Raw genomic sequence first — 23243 nt, forward strand, 5'->3', positions numbered from 1 at the left:
GAAGTCAGACACACATACCCACACACACACACAAAAGGGGGAAACAGTGGGGTGCCTGGGAACTGGGAGGTCCCACCGCTTCCACTGGTACGTGGTATGTTTGACAATGAGGGCCTTTAAAGGGACAGCTCCGAAACAATTTTTATCTATATAATGTGGTATCTGATTTTTTCTGCCTATAATTGGTACAACAATGCTATGTTCTGAATGTAATCCATGATAATTAGGTGAAATGGAAATCAAGATCCACCTCAAAGGTCTGTGTGAGTAAGGGTCAGTGTATGGGTCATGTGATGGTATGTATTTCTGTCGGAACCAATCAAAACCCCTGGAGATGATATGGGTGAGGATGTGCAACTCTCCTCTGTCTGAATCTACTGGCTGATTTCTTGTATTTTAAAATGTCATGTTACTCTTTAACTAAGGGCTAGTTGTTATCCATCGTCAGTGAGTAAATGTGATGCCCTGATGTGGTGGTCAGCAGAATTGAATTCAGTCTATTTCCTGGAGCAAAGGGTAGTAAAGGCAAAGACATTTCAACAATGGCTTTATTGGTCAACTTTATGAATAGTATGTCACCATACAATTGTGATCATCATCATCATCATCATTCTTCAGGGTTGGTTAGTTTCCATTAGTTTCAGTTAGTCTCCAAAACTCACTCAGCTCAAATTCAAATCAAGTGCAAAACACTTTTAATTCTATAAACTATTAACACATCACATATCTAAATTCTATTTATATCTACATCTTTTTATTTTCAAAGTTTTCAAGCAAGACTATGTAACTTTTGCTGAACAGCAGCAACAAGTGGCAACTGCAGGATAAAGACACGTTAAATTCTGCTTCATTTACTAATATTCTCTTGTGTCTTTAAAGACGTCCTCATTAGCCAATCTGTCTGAAAGCCAGCGAGTGCTGGGGCCGCAAATAGGAAACAATACAAATGTCTCCTGATGAGGTATGCTGCGTTTTACGTTTGTGATAAAGCCATTGAATGTTTGCCTGCACAAGTAGAGAATGACTCAATAATGTCACTTACACAGCAATTAGGTTTGCTATCATTAGCCACTGTGAGCTACTAGTCATACCAGACCAAGTAAAGCTGTAGCAGCAAAACGCTGAACAAGAGTGTGTTTTAGTGCTAATTACTTCAACTTTTCATTAGTAGGACGAAGACGTCGGTTTCCCAAGGAAAGATATTGCTCGGTATATCCGTTCATCCATACACATTCTATTTCTCATGATTTGCTTTTGAAAAGTTAACAACAGCACGCATGTGTGATGATGATGTTTGTCTTCAGTTTCTTTAGAAAAAGGTGTACCAGGAACATTAGTTACTTTAGCTCCATTTACATTGCACAAAGCAGGTACAATAGAAACTGTCAGTGTCGTCAAGCTGCCTTCTTCTGAATATAGAAACGGCGCTGAAGCAGATATAGCACGTAAATGGGCTTGGTTAAAAAAAAAATCTTATTTAAACCAAAGCATCTAAGCACCCCTTCTGTGAAATAACAGTGGTAGGCATGTTATATTTCCAAAGAATTTATTTTGTTCTAGTTATGTAACCTCTCAGTGTGCATTTAAGGCTGTAATGGATCAACTGTTCTACTGGGAAGAGTTTCACTGCAAAAGGAAACATACTTTCAGACAAGCAGAATACAGTAGAGGTTTACATATGAAGTCATTGGTAGATATGTCAACATACCAGTAGATCATTAGTTAGTCGTGAGCTGACTTATTCACTTGCATTACACAAGACAATCACAGGAAAAGTCCACATTCAACAAGTGCACTCTTTCATGCATCAAGAATTAAACATTTTGAAGTTCATAAATTGTAAATTGCAACATCTTTAAGACAAACATCTCTCTCTCTCTCTCTCTCTCTCTCTCTCTCTCTATTGCACATTGTTGATTATTGTAGCTTTGACGCCAGGACACAGAAATATTCCAGTTCCTGCTCTATTTCAGTGTCAGAAGACGTGACTCCCATCACCTCCAGAAACCTGTGAAGCAGCGCAGTGACAGATTATTCAGCTCAATACCCAGGAGAGCACCACAGAAAAACACAAGTTAATATTTTACAAAATGGATGACTGAAGAATCATAAATATTGGGTTATAATAACAGATATGCGTGTGTGGATAGGTGACCTCTTCTGAGTGTTGAGCAGCAGGTCTTCAGCATTCTGGGGATCTTTCTTCTTGTAAGCTTGGAACATGGACCAGGACTCGATGAAACCCACCAGGCTCCTCACCGGGATTGACGAAGTCACCTGAATACACTCAATCCTGTTGTATCATTATATTGATGTATTGTTACATATACAGACAATGCTCCCAGTAGACCACGAACACCAGAACTGACAATCCACATATTTCTGCATGTAACAAATGGTGCAATATCTACATCTCTCTACGTGCAATACAGTATGATTCTTTTACCTTTATTTCTTTAGCTTTAGTAGCTTTTTTATAACGGTCTTTATTGTTTTTATTTATTATATCTTGATTTTCTTTATTACACTATCCTGTATGCTGCTGTCACAATGCAAATTTCCCCATATAAAGGATTATCTTATCTTATCTTATTGTCTTTGACAAACACGAGGATAACAGGGTGCACAATTACTGGTTTTGGGTTTTATGTTGTCAGTTACTTCTCCTTGCCCTCCACTACTGATGTACACCTTAATACTGTACCTTTCTCTGACAGGCCAGCAGACAATGGTATTGTATTTAGCTATCACAGAGGTGTGTTCAGGTTTGGTGAGGCACAGTAAGTGTTTGTGGGGTAATTACCTCTCTTTGTCTGGAAAGGGGATGGCTGAGTAGAGCTCGTCCAGCTTACCCTCAGCTACAGCTACTTGATTGCTGGTGTGTGGCAACAGCACGTGCTTCACCTGGAAGTGAATGTATATAAATGTTCAACTCTTCCATTATGTTTTGAGTTTGTATTGCATGTATTTTGTCTGTCAATATTATACATATAATACAATACAATATTATTATTATTACAATATAATATATTGTTATTGTCGTGAATTATTTCTCTATATTTGCAGTTGTTGTGCTACTGTATCATTTATTCATTCATCACCTCACAATAGACTAGAATTTACTTTTGCAAGTATATTACCTATTGTAGAATATAGGCAATTGCCTACAATGGTAAGTCCACCTATGCTGATAGATGTCAATGGTGAATTGCAACTATCAGTCTCAAATGTTATCTTGAAGGAATACTTCAGCATTTTGATAAATACACTTATTTGCTGTCTTTGCGAGAATTAGATAAAAGGATTGCATATTTATTCAACGGTGCGTTTCTTTTGGTCGCCTGTCAATGGCGTCATTTCCCCTTTAACTCCTGTAGTTGTGTAACTTCCAGGGAAACACCAGATGATACGTCAGAGAGTGAGGGAGGAAGGGATGCACCGTCACAGAATTATACTCTGTAACAGTAAGACAGCATTTTGCTGCTGCACAGCATCATTTATTCATTAATTGCCATTTTGCAACACAGTGATACAGGAGAGACCTAATTTATTGACATGATATTTCAATATCGATCTAGTTTACTACCATGTGCTATTGTGACAAATGGCTCATGCCAGCCACCAAGCTAATGCGTACGGTAACGTTATAATGTTACAACAACGTTCAACACACTCAGAAATGACATACTGTGTGTTGAAGCCCTGATGAAGGTTATTATATTTTTGTGGCCCCAGCTGTTCAGTGTGTTACTCGCTCTATGTTAAGGCATTGGTGATACTGCCACTCAGCAAAGTCAACAAAGCTTTGCAGCGCTGATAAGGTTTAACACGACTCCCATGAAACTAGAGGTCTAAGTCTACACCCACCTCTTCGTAGATGTGATTGAGTCTTTCTCCACAGTCCTGGTAGTGAAGTCTGGTGTTAGAGTCACTGAATCCCAGCAGAGCCATGCAACCCCAGGGTTTTAAAACCCGACTTGCCTCAGCTAGAAACCTCGACTGATCAAACCAGTGGGCTGCTGACGCTGCAGTCAGCAAGTCTACAGAGCCGTCTGGAAAAGGCAGCTCCTCTGCTACCCCCTTCCTGCCGGTGCAACAGACAGGCCCCACTTGTAGTCATGCTTTATTTTCAAAGAGTAATTACGTCCACACATACAGAACAACTCACACTCTCCTACCTGTATGTGACGTTAGGGTACCCTGGCACAGTTCTGGCCTCCTCCAGTTGACACTCGCTGATATCGATGCCCACCACTTCCTGGAAGTGCGGTGCCAGTAGCCTGGAATTCTGACCTGTCCCACATCCCAGATCCACTGCCAGCTCATGTGGCTGTCCCTTCTGAGGACGTTAACACATATGCAGGTTGTCAATATGTCAAATGTACATAATCTCTCATTTTGTTCACCAAATAGGGCAGAATGCTCTATTAAAGGGCCCCGTCTGCACTATGATAACAGAATATACTGTGTATTCACAGTATATTTGCCACAGCATACCTTTTTCTCTAGGTATTGAAGAATAATGTTCTTGGCCTCATCTGGAGGCGTGAAGCGATACTTCTGGTAGACGGAGGCATGATCCTTCCCTTCAAACAGCCGGTATGTCATGGTGGTGTTTGTTTTACTCTTCTCTCTCTGGTCTGTTGCCAATTTTGCCTTCTCCAACCTTTGCTCCAAAACTCCTCTGTTCGTCTTTATTCTCCTTCAGTCTCCTGTCTTGTTTGCCTTTGTTTTGTTTCCTTGCTTTTAGTCTCTTTTACCTTCTATATGTTGTCTCTTATCTTGCATCTTCTTATCTTCCCGCTGCGTCCTTTGTTAAAGCTGTTTTGTGCCGGGACACTCACACACTCTGCACTCGGCATTTAACTCTTCACCCACTTCTTGAAGTGTAGCATTTATGCACCTTTTGGATATCTAACAGACACACAGGCAATAATCACTGAGCTGAACAGCCGGTTACACAGTAACTCAAGCAGCAGTCTCAAACTTGGGAGTATAACATGGATTTACAACTTTGAAAGTAAAACCTATTCTTCTGTTTATAGATGTCAGGAGTCTGTAACTCAGCTGCAGATTAGTTAACAATGGCAGCAGAGGCAGGGCCTCTTGCTTAACCCTTTCATGGCCAGAGGATTTCTGCAGATTGTATTTTAACAGCTGCATATTAACATAATAATGAATTATATTGTGAAATCACAATGTAAAGTAGTGGACAACAGATTGGATCTGAGTTACTACACTTCTGTCAACAAGTCATAGGGAATGTAATTTGAGTTTGATAAGTGTGACGGCCGCACGACTGGCAAACACAAAATAGTGTTTCTTTTTTTTAGCACAGTCACAACAAGTAACACAAACATTTCAAGTCATGACAAAACAGTCTTTTGCTTTCATACGACACACTTTGATTGCATTTTATGACACATTGTCATTTATGATTTGTAGATAAATACAGGTCAGGGGGTGTAACAAAGTGATCTTAGCTCAAAGGTCCACTTACTAGCTTTTCAGAGCTTTTAACTGTCTTCATTCAGTCGGGTTTTTAGAATATAATCAGTCCTCAGTGTGCTTATGTCAAGTTTGCATTCTGAGCCCTGCCTCAAATTACAACTACGCAATAGTGACACGCCAGTCATCATTTTGTTTGAGAACAGAGGTCACTCCCTCTGCAGGGCTGCCATTCATTTAAGAACACCTAATACCATGTAACCAGCCAAGCGGGTCTGATTTTGTCTGAGTGCATTTGGCTGTTTTCTTACATTCAGGCGACCAAATGTGAGCCACCGCCTGCCCATATATGGTGTCATGCTTGACTAGGTTTTAAATCTAGCATGTCATTCATTACAATTCTGAATGCAGTTAGAAATGCAGGTCACTTTAAGTGCAAAGCACATTGCATAAAAAAAGTTTGTGGCATGTCATGTATGGGGTCACAAGGTCAGTCATCTCTGTCTCTCCAAACCACTGACTAAACCTACTGTTGCTTACACTTGTGTGTTTGTCAGAGTGTGCTGACCATTTACTAAACTGAAAAACATCTTTGTTTTGCTTTGGTTACCCAGGATGGCCCCCCAGGGTGGAGAAGCGTGTTTAATTGCTCTCAAGGGATGATGGAGATAATGACCTGTTGACCATTTCCAACTTAATTATCCTACATTAATAACATTTGAAAAACAAAGCATAATGTGTCCCATCCCATGGGCTCTCATTAGTCTCGACATCAAACATTGCATCAGAGGCCTTGAGCTAAACCCATATTTATCACATCTAATGTCTTTTCATAGTTTTTTTTCTTTAACTAGAACGTATCTCTCCTCAGTACACAACGACACTATTCCCCAAGCTCTGTGTTTCAACACCTGGTGGAGATACGTTAGGGACGTCATGGCCGTGATGGGCATTAAGGAGGGCTGAGGGATGAATAAAAGTCATTACAGTGACCTTACATCATTCATGGCCAATGTGTGTGTACGACCAGTTGTTTTGAAAAGTGTATTACTGTGTTTCATAATAGACTTTTTTCTTCTAATCCCTCTGAGGAAGTCAGATTGGTACACAGGGCTGTACAGAAGTTACTGTTGTACACTTGCACCAATGCCTGATTATGAGGTCTATGGGTCTAAGCAATTATTTGATAATCAATCGTTATTTCTGTTTGAAAGTTGAGGCTGAATCAATCCGATTTTGTTTGTCTTGCTGAATCCTTCTTCATGCCAGTGAGCCAGTTTGTGTTATTAGATGAACAATCCTTACACATCACTGTCAGAATCAAAGAGAAACCACTGGACCTACTGGATTTGTTTCCTTAACGCATTTATCAGCTTAATAAAGAACAATCCTCCTGTGAGTCTGATTATACTCTGTTGAAGGATGAGGCTGGCAATATTCTTCTAATATTGTCCTTACTGTCAACAAATCCCATGGAAATGACTTTATTGATCCTGCTATCAAATACTGTCTGCGTAACCAAGGCCTGGTGTAGAGTATTCCTCTCTCTTCATGAACTATAGTTTATTTTGAGTCAATCATACATTCACCAGCCCAGGGACGCTGGAGGTCAAAAAAAACTTAGTTTATGTAATGATGTCATACTAAACGCCGGGTGACGTTCATCATTTTTGCTTTAATAGGAATGGCCGGGATCATCCATATCTAATAGTTACAATTGACAACAGTTTTGGAGCGTTTTACACTGCTACAGACCAACATACTGTATTTTAAAGCAGCCACAGCAACGACACAAAACTGATGCATGAGAAGTGCAAGGAGAGGAAGACAGAGTTAGGCAGCATCTGGACGCTGCAGAGAAACGTGACCCATGACCAGGTTAGCAGGTTATTCAGTGGGACGCATGAAAAACTTTCTCTTAAACACCTCAATGTGTTTGCACACGATAGAAAAGCTCCGACCTGCTGTGAGTCTGGAATCTAATAATGGACTAAATATGATAATTAACTGATATAAAACAAAGTCAATTATCTTTCCCATCACAAATATCTGTATAGTATTAGTAATAGAATATACCAAGTAAGAAGTAAGTAAGTAGTAGTTGGAAGTGTACCATACGAGAATTTTAAAACTCTGATGAATAAAATCCTACAATAATGCTTAACAGTTTTAATCCAGGATTTGGGCTTTAGGGTAGCTTGTGCTGTCAATATGTTTTTGACAAAACTCAAAACCTGCAGAATTTAGTAGGAACACAGGTTTTCAATGTGATATCAGCTTCGGCCTGATATTGCCATTTGTTGGAAATGTATATAGCAGTTTCATCATAATATTTGATCATAATAATGAAAATAATAAATTAGCTAAAGTATGTGCATGTCAAGTTTCCAGCCTTTCAACCTTTCCACTCTAGATTCCCCATGGAGTGATTGCTGCAGTGACATGATTATGTGAGACAAGTTAAAGAGGCTCTCAGCTGCTCCTGTGAAACCACAGACAACATGAGGAACACTTAGGAGTGATGAGAACCACTGAACTTATACAGTAAATGCAACTGAGAATCTAAATTTGGACTTAACATCCTTACTCATTGTTGATTGTTGATTAGGACTCATTATGAATGCATGTTTCTTACTTATTTGTAACTCTTTTGCATCATTTATCACTTTGGAAATCTCTGTTCGGTCATTTGGTTCACTGCTCTCCAAGACAAAAACCAACCCATGACTCAACAGGTAACAAGGATTTGCAGCTGCGTGGTGACTGTTGACAGAATCCAGGTGTAGAAGTTACTTTATACTGTCTATGGGGTAAATGGAAAACAGTACTTATCCCCCATATTTTAACCTCACCATGTTTGTTAACATAGGCAACTACCGCTACCCAACATTTGTCTTGTGTTTCCTGTTGTACACTTTTATTATCTTGGGTAATCTCCTCATAATAGTGGTAATATCACGAGAGAAAGCTTTACATGAGCCCATGTATATTTTTATTATGTGTCTCTCTATTAACTCTCTGTACGGCTCTGCTGCCTTCTTCCTCAGATTCCTGAGAGACCTTCTGTCTGATACACATTTGATCTCACGATCAGGTTGTTTCACTCAGATCTATGTCATTTACACATATGCATCCTATGAGCTCACCATTCTAGGCATTATGGCATATGATCGGTATGTTGCTGTTTGTCAACCTTTACGTTACCACACCAAAATAACCTCCAAGGTGGTCTCCAAGTTGATCGCCGTAGCGTGGATCTATCCAGCCTTTTCTGTTGCAGCCTGTGTCTATTTGGCCTCCAGACTTCCACTGTGTGGCAATAAGATACCGAAGGTGTTCTGTTCCAACTGGCCTGTTGTAAAATTGTCATGTGTCACTACTGTGATTAATAACCTCGTTGGCATGTTTGTGTCCACAAGCACAGTCTTTCTGCCCCTGGCTTTTGTCCTGTACACATATGTGCGAATCTTCCTCGTTTGTAGGAAAAGCTCCTCAGAGTTCAAGGGCAGAGTAATACAGAGCTGTCTGCCCCACATTATTACATTTGTCAATTATTCCATTACTGTGTTTTGTGATGTTGCTCTCAGCAGAATTAATCTTGAAGAGCTGAATCCATTTCTAGCTATAGCTTTATCACTTGAGTTTGTTGTGATTCCTCCCATTGTGAATCCTCTTGTGTATGGCCTGAAATTACCAGAAATAAGAACACGTATGTTAAGAATGATATCAAGACCAACAAACTAAACCTTAGAAATAAGACTGACGTGATTAACCTGTGCTGTTTCTAACAGTAAGCGGTCTGATCTAGACTGAGTTCTTTCATTACTTTCAACTCTCTTATTTACACGCCTGGCTGGCAGCAGTGATGTGTGTCGTAGCAAAGGAGGGGGGTGAATACTTGTGCAAACTATTACTTTGTTTTAATCTGTATTTCAATACATTTATAGAGCTATATTTCAACATTGATATCAAAGTATTTTTTTCTGTTGATCAATTTAAAAAGAAAAACCTAATCACTTCCACTGTATTCAATGTTGTAACCAAATAAAACATTAAAAACTGCAAGGCGGTTGAATATTTTTCAGGTGCTCTTGATTGACGGACAAAGAGTTTGTGATGAAAAGTGGCGTTATTGTACAACATTACAGAGTCACTGAATTGGGAACTTTGGATAGTAAGAACTCCTGTAATTGGATAACAATGACTTGGAATAAACCCGGTTACTGTGAAAATAAACTTGATGAAAAAACATTTAAAAATAATGAACTTTGAGAGGTATCATAAGATATATTTACATATTTTATATTAATATAACACTTTGGGTTTTTATATTTTTTCTCCCATAAGTTTTGCATGGATAGACTGCCACTTTGTATGCAAGTAATGATTTGCATGGATAGGGGAAGAAAATAACAAAAAATAATAGCAATAGTGGCCCAGCTCCCCACATCGAAAACAACCCTGAGTAGACTGCTGAGCTAGCCTTGGTAATTGCAGTGGCTCCGGGGGTGACAAGGCAAAACACCTCGTTATCATTGCTTCTCACTCGATGTCTCACTTTTTTCATAAACTGTAAACCATACTACTCCCCCCGTGAGTTCGCTTCATTCATTCTGGTCGGTGTTTACATTCCACCGGAGGCCAACGTGCAGGACGCACAGCGCGCACTCGCCGACCAGATACTGGAAACGGAGCGGACCAACCCGGACTCCTTAGTTATTGTCCTCAGTGACTTTAACAAAGGTAACCTTAGACACGAACTCCCAAAATACAAACAGTTTATTAAATGCCCCACCAGGGAGGGGAACACTCTGGATCACTGTTACACCACAGTCAGTAACGCTTTTCACGCCGTCACCCGCGCTGCACTGGGACACTCTGACCACGACATGGTCCACCTGATTCCCACATACAGGCAGAAATTTAAACTTTCTAAGCCTGTTGTGAGAACTTCGAAGAAGTGGACCAGTGAAGCTGCAGAGAACCTGAAGGCGTGTTTGGACTGTACTGACTGGGATGTTTTCAGGACTGCTACCAACAGTCTGGATGAGTACACAGAGGCTGTGACTTCATATATCAGCTTCTGTGAGGACTGCTGCGTACCAACTCGGACCAGGGTGAGTTACAACAATGACAAACCCTGGTTCACTGCAAGACTGCGACAGCTGAGGTTGGAAAAGGAAGAGGCGTTTAAGAGTGGCAACAGAGCGGAGTTTAAGGAAGCCAAGTACACGTTTAGCAAGGCGGTGAGGGAAGCTAAACGACTGTACTCAGAGAGACTACAAGACCAGTTCTCCTCCAACGACTCTGCTTCTGTGTGGAGGGGGCTCAGGCAGATCACCAACTACAAGCCAAGAGCCCCCAACTCTGCTAACGACCGACGCCTCGCCAACAGCCTCAACGACTTCTACTGTCGCTTTGAAAGACAATGGGACAGTCCTGACACCATCACCCACCAGCTCCAGCCCAACAGCCCCAACCCCCTCATCACACCTGGGGCTGAACTCTCACACCTCCTACCACCACAGCTGCCCCCCACAGCACCCCCCACTCCTCCAGCATCGACACCTCTGTCTGTCCTTGAAAGAGATGTGAACAGACTCTTCAAGAGACAAAACCCGCGTAAAGCTGCTGGACCAGACTCCATCTCCCCATCCTGCCTGAAGCGCTGCGCCGATCAGCTGTCTCCGGTGTTCACGGACATCTTCAACACCTCACTGGAGACATGCCACGTGCCAGCCTGCTTCAAGGCCTCCACCATCATCCCCGTCCCCAAAAAACCAGGGCCCACAGGATTAAATGACTACAGACCCGTCGCCCTGACCTCTGTGGTCATGAAATCATTTGAACGCCTGGTCCTGTCCCACCTCAAATCCATCACAGACTCTCTGCTGGACCCCCTGCAGTTCGCCTACAGAGCCAACAGGTCTGTAGACGACGCCGTCAACCTGGCTCTACACTTCATCCTCCAGCACCTGGACTCCGCAGGATCCTATGCCAGGATCCTGTTTGTGGACTTCAGCTCTGCCTTCAACACGATCGTCCCGGCTCTTCTTCAGGACAAGCTCTCCCAGCTGAACGTGCCTGACCCCACCTGCAGGTGGATCACAGATTTCCTGTCTGACAGGAAGCAGCACATGAAGCTGGGGAAACACGTCTCTGACTCGCGGACGATCAGCACCGGCTCCCCTCAAGGCTGCGTTCTTTCTCCTCTACTCTTCTCCCTCTACACCAACAGCTGCACCTCCAGTCACCAGTCTGTCAAGCTCCTGAAGTTCGCGGACGACACCACCCTCATCGGACTCATCTCTGGAGAGGATGAGTCTGCCTACAGGTGGGAGATTGACCACCTGGTGACCTGGTGCAACAGCAACAACCAGGAGCTTAACGCTTCAAAGACAGTGGAGATGGTTGTAGACTTTAGGAAGAGCGCAGCCCCACCCGCCCCCATCACCCTGTGTGACTCTCCAGAGGACACTGTGGAGTCCTTCCGTTTCCTGGGCTCCATCATCAGCCAGGACCTCCGGTGGGAGCTGAACATCAGCTCCCTCATCAAGAAAGCCCAACAGAGGATGTACTTCCTGAGGCAGCTGAGGAAGTTTAACCTGCCACAAACAATGCTGGTTCACTTCTACACTGCCATCATAGAGTCCATCCTCACCTCCTCCATCACCGTCTGGTACGCTGCTGCCTCCACCAAGGACAGACGCAGACTGCAGCGTATCATCCGCTCTGCAGAGAGGGTGATCGGCTGCAACCTTCCATCTCTTCAGGACCTGTACTCCTCCAGGACCCTGAGGAGAGCAGGGAAGATCGCTGCCGACCCCTCCCACCCCGGACACCATCTGTTCGACCCCCTCCCCTCTGGCAGGAGGCTGCGGTCCATCAGGACCAAAACCTCCCGCCACAAAAACAGTTTCTTCCCCTCTGCAGTCAACCTGACAAACTCTCACTGACCCCCCCAGAACGTTATATTAACGTACATCACCCCTGTCCCCACTGCGTTACATTAACGCACCCACCCCCTACTGGACACTTTATCTGGACACTTTACTTTATTCTGGTCACTGCACTGTTGTTATTTATCTTATCTTATTTTTATTTTTATTCTTATTCTTATTTTAGCTTTTATATTCTACTTATTTGTTATCAAAACAATAGCACCTTCAGACCACAGCAAATTCCTTGTAATGTATGTTACTTGGCAATAAACAGTTTCTGATTCTGATTCTGATTCTGAACTGCGAGCTGTGTGGTGCACCATCCCACCCAGCCACAACATGCACCCTCACCGCTTCTCTGCCTTGCATTTCATCTTCAAATAAACAAAACCCCACCGTTGTCTGCAGCCTGCCCCTCACAGCCCCCCTGCTGTCCATCACCCCTAAACCAGCATACACCTGGCCTTCCACGCTCAGCCCTCTTCCTAAAGGCGTGGATAAGAGAGGAAGACCAGTCCTTCACCAGGGTGGTGAAGGATGGTCTGCAATAACTTCAATGACCTAGGATGCAATGCAATGCTCCTCCACATCTGCTCCTTCTGTAGCAGAGCCCACGCCAGGTCCCCCAATTAAAATCAATGCTCTAGCAACTGCCTCAAAGAATCACCCAGACGGCCAGTTTGTTAACTTCCTCATTCAAGGTTTTACAAACAGCTTCCACCTAGGCTTGCAGGTTATCCCAGATTCCTCTTACACATGCCATAATTTGCAGTCAGCCATCTCTGAGCCCGACACAGTCGACAAACTCCTGGATAAGGAAGTTAAAGAAACATTCGTGATCGGCCTCCACCATCTGCGAAATGTAGCAGTCATTCTTTGGGGGCATTAATGGTCCAAAAAGATCATCGCCATCCACTTTGACAACAGCACCATCGATATCATCAAGGACGGTCGCATTGCATAGATATTTTGCAGTTCATGGCTGCCCTGACTTCATCCGAGCCTCCCACAAAAACTCACTTTCTCATTTCTCGTTCCAGAAATTCATACAATTGGCACCAGCAGCCGACCCTCTTCTGACTCCAATCCCACCGAAATCAGTGCATTGTTTCTATAAAAAAATGGAAATGTGATGTAAAGTAGACTTATTTGTTAACATTTTCCTTGAAGTTATTGTTAGTTGAAACAATTGACAAGGGAAATTATTGTTAATGCAGCATATCACAGCAGTACCAGTGACACTTACATCAAACCTATAATATTTATCTGCTTCAAAAATTGTTTGGTCATTCCAAACGTTCTCTAATTCTGTGTTCAATGTTCAATGCAGCATTATTTGCTAAATTTAATATTTTGAATAGCAACAAAAAAGAGTCGGGGCACTGCAATTTTAAGTGGAGGCACTGTTTTGTTCTGGTCTGAATGGCCCAGATACGGGCCTGTTTTAGGTCTCGGTTTTAGGCTCATGCAGAACTCTAGTTTGGATACAACAGTAAGCTAAAACAAAATTTACATTGGTGGAGAATATCTTGTTTCTTTTGTAAAGTTCTGGTGGATTGCATCAAGCTGATGCTTAAAGTTGAAAGCTCTTCTAGACCATTAATTGGTTGGTTTAGATGTCCAGTTCGTGTGCTGCTGTATTTAAGCAAGACACATCACACATGTGCTACGGAGTGTCCCTGTGTTGTGTACATGTGTTCTGTACATGTTGTGCATTTATACTGATAACAGTGAGAAGAGAGACCATACACTGTTAGGAATTTAGCTACCCTTCACAGGAAAAATACAAAGTTTTCTAACCATGATAGATAATGTCTCTCTGATAACAATGTTTGTTCTTTCAGGTTTAAATGAAACAAGAAACCACCGTTTTATTCTCTTCTCTCTCACCTTACTGTGTTACTGTGTGATTTTGCTGGTAAATATTTGTCTTATTGTGACCATCATCTTGGATAAAAACCTGCATGATCCAATGTATATTCTGTTGTGCACTTTTTGCATGAATGGACTTTATGGGACAGCAGGTTTCTACCCCAAGTTTCTCTGGGATCTGCTCTCTCCTGTTCACGTTATCTCTTATTCTGGGTGCCTTGTTCAGGCTCTAGTCATGTACTCATTTGCCTGCAGTGATATGTCTATTCTTTCAGTAATGGCATATGACAGATATGTGGCTATATGTCGACCCCTGGAGTACCACTCTATCATGTCAAAGCCAAGACTCTTTAAGTTGGTGTGTTTCTCTTGGTTAACACCTTTCTGCATTATAGGCATAAATATCTTTGTAACATCTAGATTAAAGTTATGCAGCCCATATATTGCCAGACTTTTTTGTGTGAATTGGATTATTGTTAAACTGGCTTGTTTCCCAGCACAAACTACTGTTAATGGAATTGTTGCATACATAACTATAATTATGTATGTCTTTAATGGTGTTTTTATAGTTTGGTCCTACATGTATCTCATCAAAACATGTGTGAATTCTATAGAAAACAGGGCAAAGTTCATGCAAACATGTGTGCCACATTTAATCGCCTTGTTGATTTTTGTCGTGACTATACTTTTTGATGTCATGAGCATGCGATTTGGATCAAAAGATTTACCTCAAATCTTTCAAAATGTTGTTGCAGTAGAATTTCTTGTCATACCTCCTATTATGAATCCTCTAATTTATGGTTTTAAATTGACCAAAATTCGGAACAGGATTGTGGGTTGTATTACTTTTAAAATCAAATAATTTTTTACAGTTTTAAGTGTCAGGTACAATACCTGGGACAAAGACTAAGACAAGGGGGGTTCACATGAGGTCTGGCTGGATCCCCTGGAAAAAGACTGGGTGATCTGCTGTTGTATTGTTCTCACAATATTCATATAAATTCTTTGGTCCCACCTATGGTAGCTGTAGCATCCCAGTGATTGGCCTGTTTCAATCCCAAGGTCCTGTTGTTGTTTTCAGAAAAAGGATTTACTGTGGGGGAGTAAGTATAAATGGTCCCGCCGAGCAGAAGATGTGCAGTTCTTCTCCGGTACTTTGGTCACTGGTGACATTTCATGTGGTAAAACGGGTAAAGCTTATGTTTTGAAATTGAGAAAGTTTACAGATGATGGAAATGGAAAATGTTTCAACTATCACACTGTTTACTCTTTCAGGTTTAAATTTCACATTAGAACAAAGAATTACCCTCTTCTTGCTAACTTTACTGTGGTACTCAATGATACTTACAGGAAATGTTTATCTTATTGTCGCCATTATTGCTGATAAAAACCTCCATGAGCCCATGTATATCTTATTGTGTAATCTATGCATCAATGCACTGTATGGAACTGTTGGTTTTTACCCCAAATTACTTCTGGACCTTCTGTCATCTCATGTCATTTCTTATGCTGGATGCATGCTACAGGGATTTGTAATACACTCATCAACGTGCTGTGATTTTTCTATCTTAGCTCTAATGGCATATGACAGATATGTGGCTATATGTCAACCTCTAGTTTACCACTCAGTCATGTCAAAACAGAGAGTCTCCATCTTTGTGTTTTTGTCCTGGATTTTACCTCTTTATTGTATGTTTATGAACACAGCATCATTATTAGGATCAAGGTTATGTGGCTCACACATAAATAAGATCTACTGTGTTAACTGGATGATAGCTACTCTTGCTTGCTCACCACCCACAGCAAATGCTGCTGTTGCATATTTTAATATTTTGTTTTATTTTGGACATTTTGTGTTTATCTGTTGGTCTTACATGTATCTGATAAGAACATGCATGTCATCCCAAGAGAACCGGGGGAAGTTTATGCAGACCTGTTTGCCACATGTAATCTCTCTCAGCACTTTTGCGACAACTGTGCTTTTGGATGTATTGTACATGAGATTTGGGTCATCTGATTTATCTGAAGACCTCAGTAATTTTATGGCGATGGAATTTCTACTTATTCCTCCAATTGTGAACCCACTGATATATGGATTCAAACTTACCAAAATCCGCGCCAAATTTTTGAATTTAGTTCATGTTAAAAGGAGAGATGAAAAGTGTCATCCCATGACTTTTCATATTAGAGGCAAGCTCACAAACTGACACTTAAACATTGGACAAGAAATCAGGGAATTGTTTATATAAAAGACGGAAAGTAGACTTATTTGTTAACATGTTCCTTTAAGTTATTGTTAGTTGAAACAATTGACAAGGGAGATTATTGTTAATGCAGCATATGACAGCAGTGCCAGTGACACTTTCTATTTGACAATGACAGTGTCTTATCTACATCAAACATAAAAGAGTTTTCTGCTTCAACAACTGTTTGTGCGTTCCAAACGTTCTCTTCTTCTGTGTTCACTTGTCACATATTGACAGAATTTCCTGTTTTGTTTGTTGTTTTTTATTCTTTAATACTTTTAATATTGTTTTAATACTTTTAATTTCTATGAAAAAAAAAAAAACTCCACCAAAGACTTTATTGTTGCCCTGACCTGACATCAGTTTGTCAGTCAGTCTGAAAATTGCTGACAGAAGAGTCAGAAATTAGAAATGAAACAGAATAATAAGAGGTGAAATGAACATTGTACTCTTTACTTCTTCATATAACTGCTCAGTAACAGATGAATAGCACCCCCGCTGACAAACTGGATCTACATTGAACTGACACCATATTTAAATAATAAATAATAACCCATGTTGTTCTCATTAGTGACACGAGTTGAAATGTAAATAACTGAAATGTTTTGGATTTTTTTCAACAGTAGCAACATCCACCTTTGTCAGCCAGCCAAGTAGTATTTCAGTTGTACTATATTTCTAGTTTTGTCTCTTACTTGCAGCCGGGTTGAAGATTAAATTGTGCTGTGTAGGGGGACGGGCCATCCTCCTCATGGTGATTACCGCAATGTTAGTGGACAGGTTTGATGTTGCACAATATCAGCAATCACCAGGACGGGTGGCCTGATAAAATGATGATACTCTTATATATGTACATTTGTGTGCACATCTCAGGTCATTCATAAAAAAAAAAATAATTAAAAAAAATGCTCGGCTTTATTAATTCACAAAATGCACTCTGTGTGATCACTTGACTGCCCGACTTCTTGTTTTTAGGAATAAAATAAATGGGATTAAACCTGAAAAGTACTGTATATAATCTTATTTTTCAAGCATATGTCATTGACCTGTTTGCTCTCACTAATCTAACTAAGCACCCACTGAGCTCCTTCAGCAATCAAGTAATAGTACCAGTAGCAAAATCACTGTTTTCTCAGCCATTTTGCGCACAGCAAGTGTGGAGATGGTGGAACACAATGTAGAACACAATGTAAAAGACAATAAAACCAGTAACAATGTTCAATAATCAGGTTCATCTGATGGGGCTATGGGGGTATGTCAGACAATAAAGGTTAGGAACCACTGATGTAGAACACACTGAGGCTGGGGGCAGTAACGTTAAAGTGACATGAACACCCTTTGGAGAGCCATGGCCTCCACTAAGTGTCAGGTACAATTCCCGGGACAAAGAATAAAAATAGGGGGGTTCACGTGAGGTCCTGTTAAGGGTACAGAGAGTCTGTGTGCTTGACCCAGTCTCAGTGTTTGTCTGGAAGAAGTGACACTTGTGGGTGCTGGGTATCGCGGTGTTGCGGCGTGTGATGTGGCCACATTGATAACAATCCTTAAATGATTGTTAGTTGAAACAACTGAGAAAGGAGATTATTGTTAATGCAGCATATGACAGCAGTGCCAGTGACACTTCATTTTGACAGTGAAAGTGTCTTATCTGCATTAAACATGAAATATGTTTCTGCTTCAACAATTGCTTGTGTATTCCAAACGTTCTCTTCTTCTGTGTTCACTTGTCACATGATAACAGAATTTGATTTGATTGCAATGCTGTTGATACCAACAGTATCAATATATATGTAAAATAAAGTACTGCAAAGCTTGTACTTGACTATGAAAGTGCCATGAATAGACTTTATTTTAAATTCAAACACTGCACTTGCAGGATAAAGAAATGAATTCCTTCATGTGACAATGTAAAAAAATATGTATTTCTTGGATGCAAAAGGAAGTTGAAAATGTGTTTTTTATTGTTGTTTATTCTGCTTAAAGATTCCAACTAGATGATGAAAACTCTTCTGCAACACTGATTGGTTGGTTTGAATTCCCAGCTGGTGTGTTGATGTAGTAACACAAGATATTAATGACTGTGAGAAGAAAGAAGTGACACTGTGAGGGACTGAATTATCCTTCACAGGATGGATAATGTTTCTTCAACGTTTTTTCTTGCAGGTTTAAATGAAACAACAAAAAACCGGTTTACCCTCTTCTCTCTCATCTTACTGTGTTACTGTGTGATTTTGCTGGTAAATATTTGTCTTATTGTGACCATCATCTTGGATAAAAACCTGCATGATCCAATGTATATTCTGTTGTGCACTTTTTGCATGAATGGACTTTATGGGACAGCAGGTTTCTACCCCAAGTTTCTCTGGGATCTGCTCTCTCCTGTTCACGTTATCTCTTATTCTGGGTGCCTCGTTCAGGCTCTAGTCATGTACTCATTTGCCTGCGGTGAGCTGTCTATTCTTTCAGTAATGGCATATGACAGATTTGTGGCTATATGTCGACCCCTGGAGTACCACTCTATCATGTCAAAGCCAAGACTCTTTAAGTTGGTGTGTTTCTCTTGGTTAACACCTTTCTGCGTTGTAGGCATAAATATCTATCTAACATCTAGATTACAGTTATGCAGCCCATATATTGCCAGACTTTTTTGCTCAAATTGGATTATTGTTACTCTTGCTTGTTTCCCAGCTGAAACTATTGTTAACAGCATATTTGCGTACATATCAATAATAGTTTACATGTTTCATGTTTTTTTTATACTTTGGTCCTACATGTATCTCATCAAAACATGTGTGAATTCTATAGAAAACAGGGCAAAGTTCATGCAAACATGTGTGCCACATTTAACCTCCCTGCTCATTTTTCTTGTGACTATACTTTTTGATGTTATGCATATGCGATATGGTTCAAAAAGTTTACCTCAAACAATTCAAAACTTTATTGCAATAGAATTTCTCGTCATACCTCCTCTCATGAATCCTCTAATTTATGGTTTTAAATTGACCAAAGTTCGGAACAGAATTGTGGGTTGTATTACTTTTCAAATTAAATGACTTTTGTCTGACATGGTAAGGAAACTCCAAGGCCTCTGAAAATGCACTCATCCATTGTACAATTAAATCTCAAACCTTTCCTTGTTATGCATTGAGATAAGTCTAATAAAGAAAAGTTACATCTTATTAACTCTTTGATTAACTCTTGTACTTTGAAATATGATCTTTGCATAGAGCGTATTTTTGAATATTTACATTATCTGCTTTTATTAATGGTTCAGGCAATTGTACAGTTTTTAATTATTTGTATGCAGAGGAGTAACCTGGACCATTCTTGGGCTGCATGATAAAAAAAAATGTATTTCAATTTTCAAAGATATGTTTCAGCCGAGATGGAGACAGACCTTTGGACTCTCACGTGAGATCTTTCTAAAAGAGATAACCTTTATCTAAATGTTCACAGGTTGTGGTGCTGGCCTTACTGTTGTTTTGAACAAGCAACTTACAATTAAGATGTTGGCTGAAATCACACATTCATTATGCTGTTCATCATTTCCTTAAATCCGACAGCTATTTTTTTCCCCTGGTTTTAATTGACGTTTTAATGTAATATTATTTTTTCTCATGATAAAACTGACTCAAGACCAATGGGGCATGGGGACACTCCTCCACTGGGAAATATTGACTGTAATCCACAATCCAGCATTATTTTAGCAGCTTTGATTGAGTCATGCTCCATGTGTCAGGTCAGTTGAACCATCTTAAGTGCATCAGTTCATCAACTAAACTTTTGTCCAAATCAGCGAGATACAGGACTTTTTTGTTGTTCTGTCAGTTATCATCAGTGCCTGAAGTGGACCAAAAAAGGAGCCAGTACCCTAATTCAGCAGTGGCATGACAGGATCATCGCATGTGTCTTGTATATATTTATAGCTATACGCATATCTTGTTCATATATCACAATATACAGTGTATACAATTCCAGTTTGCACATAAATTTGGTTAATAAAAACGTTTTTGTAGCTCTTGATACAAATCAAATTGTATACAAATACAATATTGTATAAATGCTAAAATAAAACCAACTGAAAACATGACATCTGTTGGCCTACAGATTCAATTGGACAATGAGAAGGAATACCAAAGGCAAGTCCATAATGTATGGGCAAGACTGCACGATGCATCCACATCAAATGCCACCTTGTACAGTGCGTCAAATCAATATAAATTGAGTATAGCTGAAAACAAATGATTTCAATTTCTTCCTCTATCTTCTGGTAAATCAACATTTGCCCCTTGCAATAATGGTATCACTTCACTGATGATTGCGTCCTACATTCACTGCATTTTTCTCACCATACTCAAAGTTGACTGAAGTTGTTTGTAATGGATTTCATTGCAATGCTGTTGATAACAAGAGTATCAATATATATATGTGAAATAAAGTACTGCAGAGCTGATACTTGTCCCTGGATTATGGTACAATCAACATGGGTGTTTAGTTTAGTTCTGAGCACTGCTCACTAGCATGACAAAATAGTCCAGTCCATAGCCAAGTTGCTATGAACAACCATGAAAATTGAACAAAAAATCAGATTTTGGTGGTCATCTGTCGCTAGGATTCATACCTAGATTACAGTAATCATCCCTGACTATGCAATTGGCATAAATAGACTTTATTTTAAATTGATCAATTAAGTTGCTATGGACCGCCAATTAAATGAAATTGAATTGAAAATGTGTTTTTTATTGTTGTTTATTCTGCTTAAAGATTGCAACTAGATGATGAAAACTCTTCTGCAACACTGATTGGTTGGTTTGAATTCCCAGCTGGTGTGTTGATGTGGTCACACAAGATATTAATGATTGTGAGAAGAAAGAAGTGACACTGTGAGGGACTGAATTATCCTTCACAGGATGGATAATGTTTCTTCAATGTTTTTTCTTGCAGGTTTAAATGAAACAACAAAAAACCGGTTTACTCTCTTCTCTCTCATCTTACTGTGTTACTGTGTGATTTTGCTGGTAAATATTTGTCTTATTGTGACCATCATCTTGGATAAAAACCTGCATGATCCAATGTATATTCTGTTGTGCACTTTTTTCATGAATGGACTTTATGGGACAGCAGGTTTCTACCCAAAGTTTCTCTGGGATCTGCTCTCTCCTGTTCACGTTATCTCTTATTCTGGGTGCCTCGTTCAGGCTCTAGTCATGTACTCATTTGCCTGCAGTGAGCTGTCTATTCTTTCAGTAATGGCATATGACAGATTTGTGGCTATATGTCGACCCCTGGAGTACCACTCTATCATGTCAAAGCCAAGACTCTTTAAGTTGGTGTGTTTCTCTTGGTTAACACCTTTCTGCGTTGTAGGCATAAATATCTATCTAACATCTAGATTACAGTTATGCAGCCCATATATTGCCAGACTTTTTTGTGTGAATTGGATTATTGTTAGTCTTGCTTGTTTCCCAGCTGAAACTATTGTCAACAACATAGTTGCGTACATAACAATAATTATTTACGTATTTCATGGTTTTTTTATACTTTGGTCCTACATGTATCTCATCAAAACATGTGTGAATTCTATAGAAAACAGGGCAAAGTTCATGCAAACATGTGTGCCACATTTAACCTCCCTACTCATTTTTGCTGTGACTATACTTTTTGATGTCATGCATATTCGATATGGTTCAAAAAGTTTACCTCAAACAATTCAAAACTTTATTGCAATAGAATTTCTCGTCATACCTCCTCTCATGAATCCTCTAATTTATGGTTTTAAATTGACCAAAGTTCGGAACAGAATTGTGGGTTGTATTACTTTTCAAATTAAATGACTTTTGTCTGACATGGTAAGGAAACTCCAAGGCCTCTGAAAATGCACTCATCCATTGTACAATTAAATCTCAAACCTTTCCTTGTTATGCATTGAGATAAGTCTAATATAGAAAAGTTACATCGTATTAACTCTTTGATTAACTCTTCTACTTTGAAATATGATCTTTGCATAGAGCGTATTTTTGAATATTTACATTATCTGCTTTTATTAATGGTTCAGGCAATTGTACAGTTTTTAAATATTTGTATGCAGAGGAGTAACCTGGACCATTCTTGGGCTGCATGATAAAAAAAAATGTATTTCAATTTTCAAAGTTATGTTTCAGCCGAGATGGAGACAGACCTTTGGACTCTCACGTGAGATCTCTCTAAAAGAGATAACCTTTATCTAAATGTCCACAGGTTGTGGTGCTGGCCTTACTGTTGTTTTGAACAAGCAACTTACAATTAAGATGTTGGCTGAAATCACACATTCTTTGTGTTGTTCATCATTTCCTTAAATCCGACAGCAATTTTTTTCCCCTGGTTTTAATTGACGTTTTAATGTAATATTATTTTTTCTCATGATAAAACTGACTCAAGACCACTGGGGCATGGGGACACTCCTCCACTGGGAAATATTGACTGTAATCCACAATCCAGCATTATTTTAGCAGCTTTGATTGAGTCATGCTCCATGTGTCAGGTCAGTTGAACCATCTTAATTGCATCAGTTCATCAACTAAACTTTTGTCCAAATCAGCGAGATACAGGACTTTTTTGTTGTTCTGTCAGTTATCATCAGTGCCTGAAGTGGACCAAAAAAGGAGCCAGTACCCTAATTCAGCAGTGGCATGACAGGATCATCGCATGTGTCTTGTATATATTTATAGCTATACGCATATCTTGTTCATATATCACA

The 23243-nt window shown here is 40.0% G+C and overlaps 6 protein-coding genes across 6 annotated transcripts; 5 read left to right on the forward strand and 1 right to left on the reverse strand.

Annotated features, from left to right (window-relative positions):
- Positions 1-1917: 1917 nt before the first annotated feature.
- On the reverse strand, positions 1918-4608 carry LOC139292793 (putative methyltransferase DDB_G0268948). The gene is made up of 6 exons (XM_070915175.1): positions 4498-4608; positions 4179-4339; positions 3868-4084; positions 2804-2904; positions 2156-2293; positions 1918-2008 (listed from the first exon to the last, which is right to left on the reverse strand). Exons 1-6 carry the CDS (start codon positions 4606-4608, stop codon positions 1918-1920), a joined length of 819 nt encoding a protein of 272 aa, XP_070771276.1.
- A 3654-nt stretch (positions 4609-8262) lies between these two features.
- On the forward strand, positions 8263-11060 carry LOC139292531 (olfactory receptor 6N1-like; the record flags this gene model as incomplete). Its single annotated transcript, XM_070914889.1, has 2 exons — positions 8263-9157; positions 11038-11060. Coding segments are annotated over exons 1-2 (918 nt in total), but the record flags the coding sequence as incomplete, so codon positions are not given.
- A 3130-nt stretch (positions 11061-14190) lies between these two features.
- LOC139292683 (olfactory receptor 11H6-like) lies at positions 14191-15191 on the forward strand. The gene is made up of 2 exons (XM_070915047.1): positions 14191-15093; positions 15147-15191. The coding sequence occupies exons 1-2, from the start codon at positions 14191-14193 to the stop codon at positions 15189-15191; spliced, it is 948 nt and encodes a 315-aa protein (XP_070771148.1).
- A 296-nt stretch (positions 15192-15487) lies between these two features.
- LOC139292684 (olfactory receptor 6E1-like) lies at positions 15488-16468 on the forward strand. The gene has a single exon (XM_070915048.1). It carries the CDS (start codon positions 15488-15490, stop codon positions 16466-16468), a length of 981 nt encoding a protein of 326 aa, XP_070771149.1.
- A 2168-nt stretch (positions 16469-18636) lies between these two features.
- LOC139292685 (olfactory receptor 4B13-like) lies at positions 18637-19698 on the forward strand. The gene is made up of 2 exons (XM_070915049.1): positions 18637-19530; positions 19657-19698. Exons 1-2 carry the CDS (start codon positions 18637-18639, stop codon positions 19696-19698), a joined length of 936 nt encoding a protein of 311 aa, XP_070771150.1.
- A 1716-nt stretch (positions 19699-21414) lies between these two features.
- On the forward strand, positions 21415-22341 carry LOC139292511 (olfactory receptor 4B13-like). The gene has a single exon (XM_070914864.1). It carries the CDS (start codon positions 21418-21420, stop codon positions 22339-22341), a length of 924 nt encoding a protein of 307 aa, XP_070770965.1. The 5' UTR covers positions 21415-21417.
- Positions 22342-23243: the final 902 nt, after the last annotated feature.

This window comes from Enoplosus armatus, chromosome 11 (assembly GCF_043641665.1).
Source record: "Enoplosus armatus isolate fEnoArm2 chromosome 11, fEnoArm2.hap1, whole genome shotgun sequence".
In the NCBI taxonomy this organism is placed as follows: domain Eukaryota; kingdom Metazoa; phylum Chordata; class Actinopteri; order Centrarchiformes; family Enoplosidae; genus Enoplosus; species Enoplosus armatus.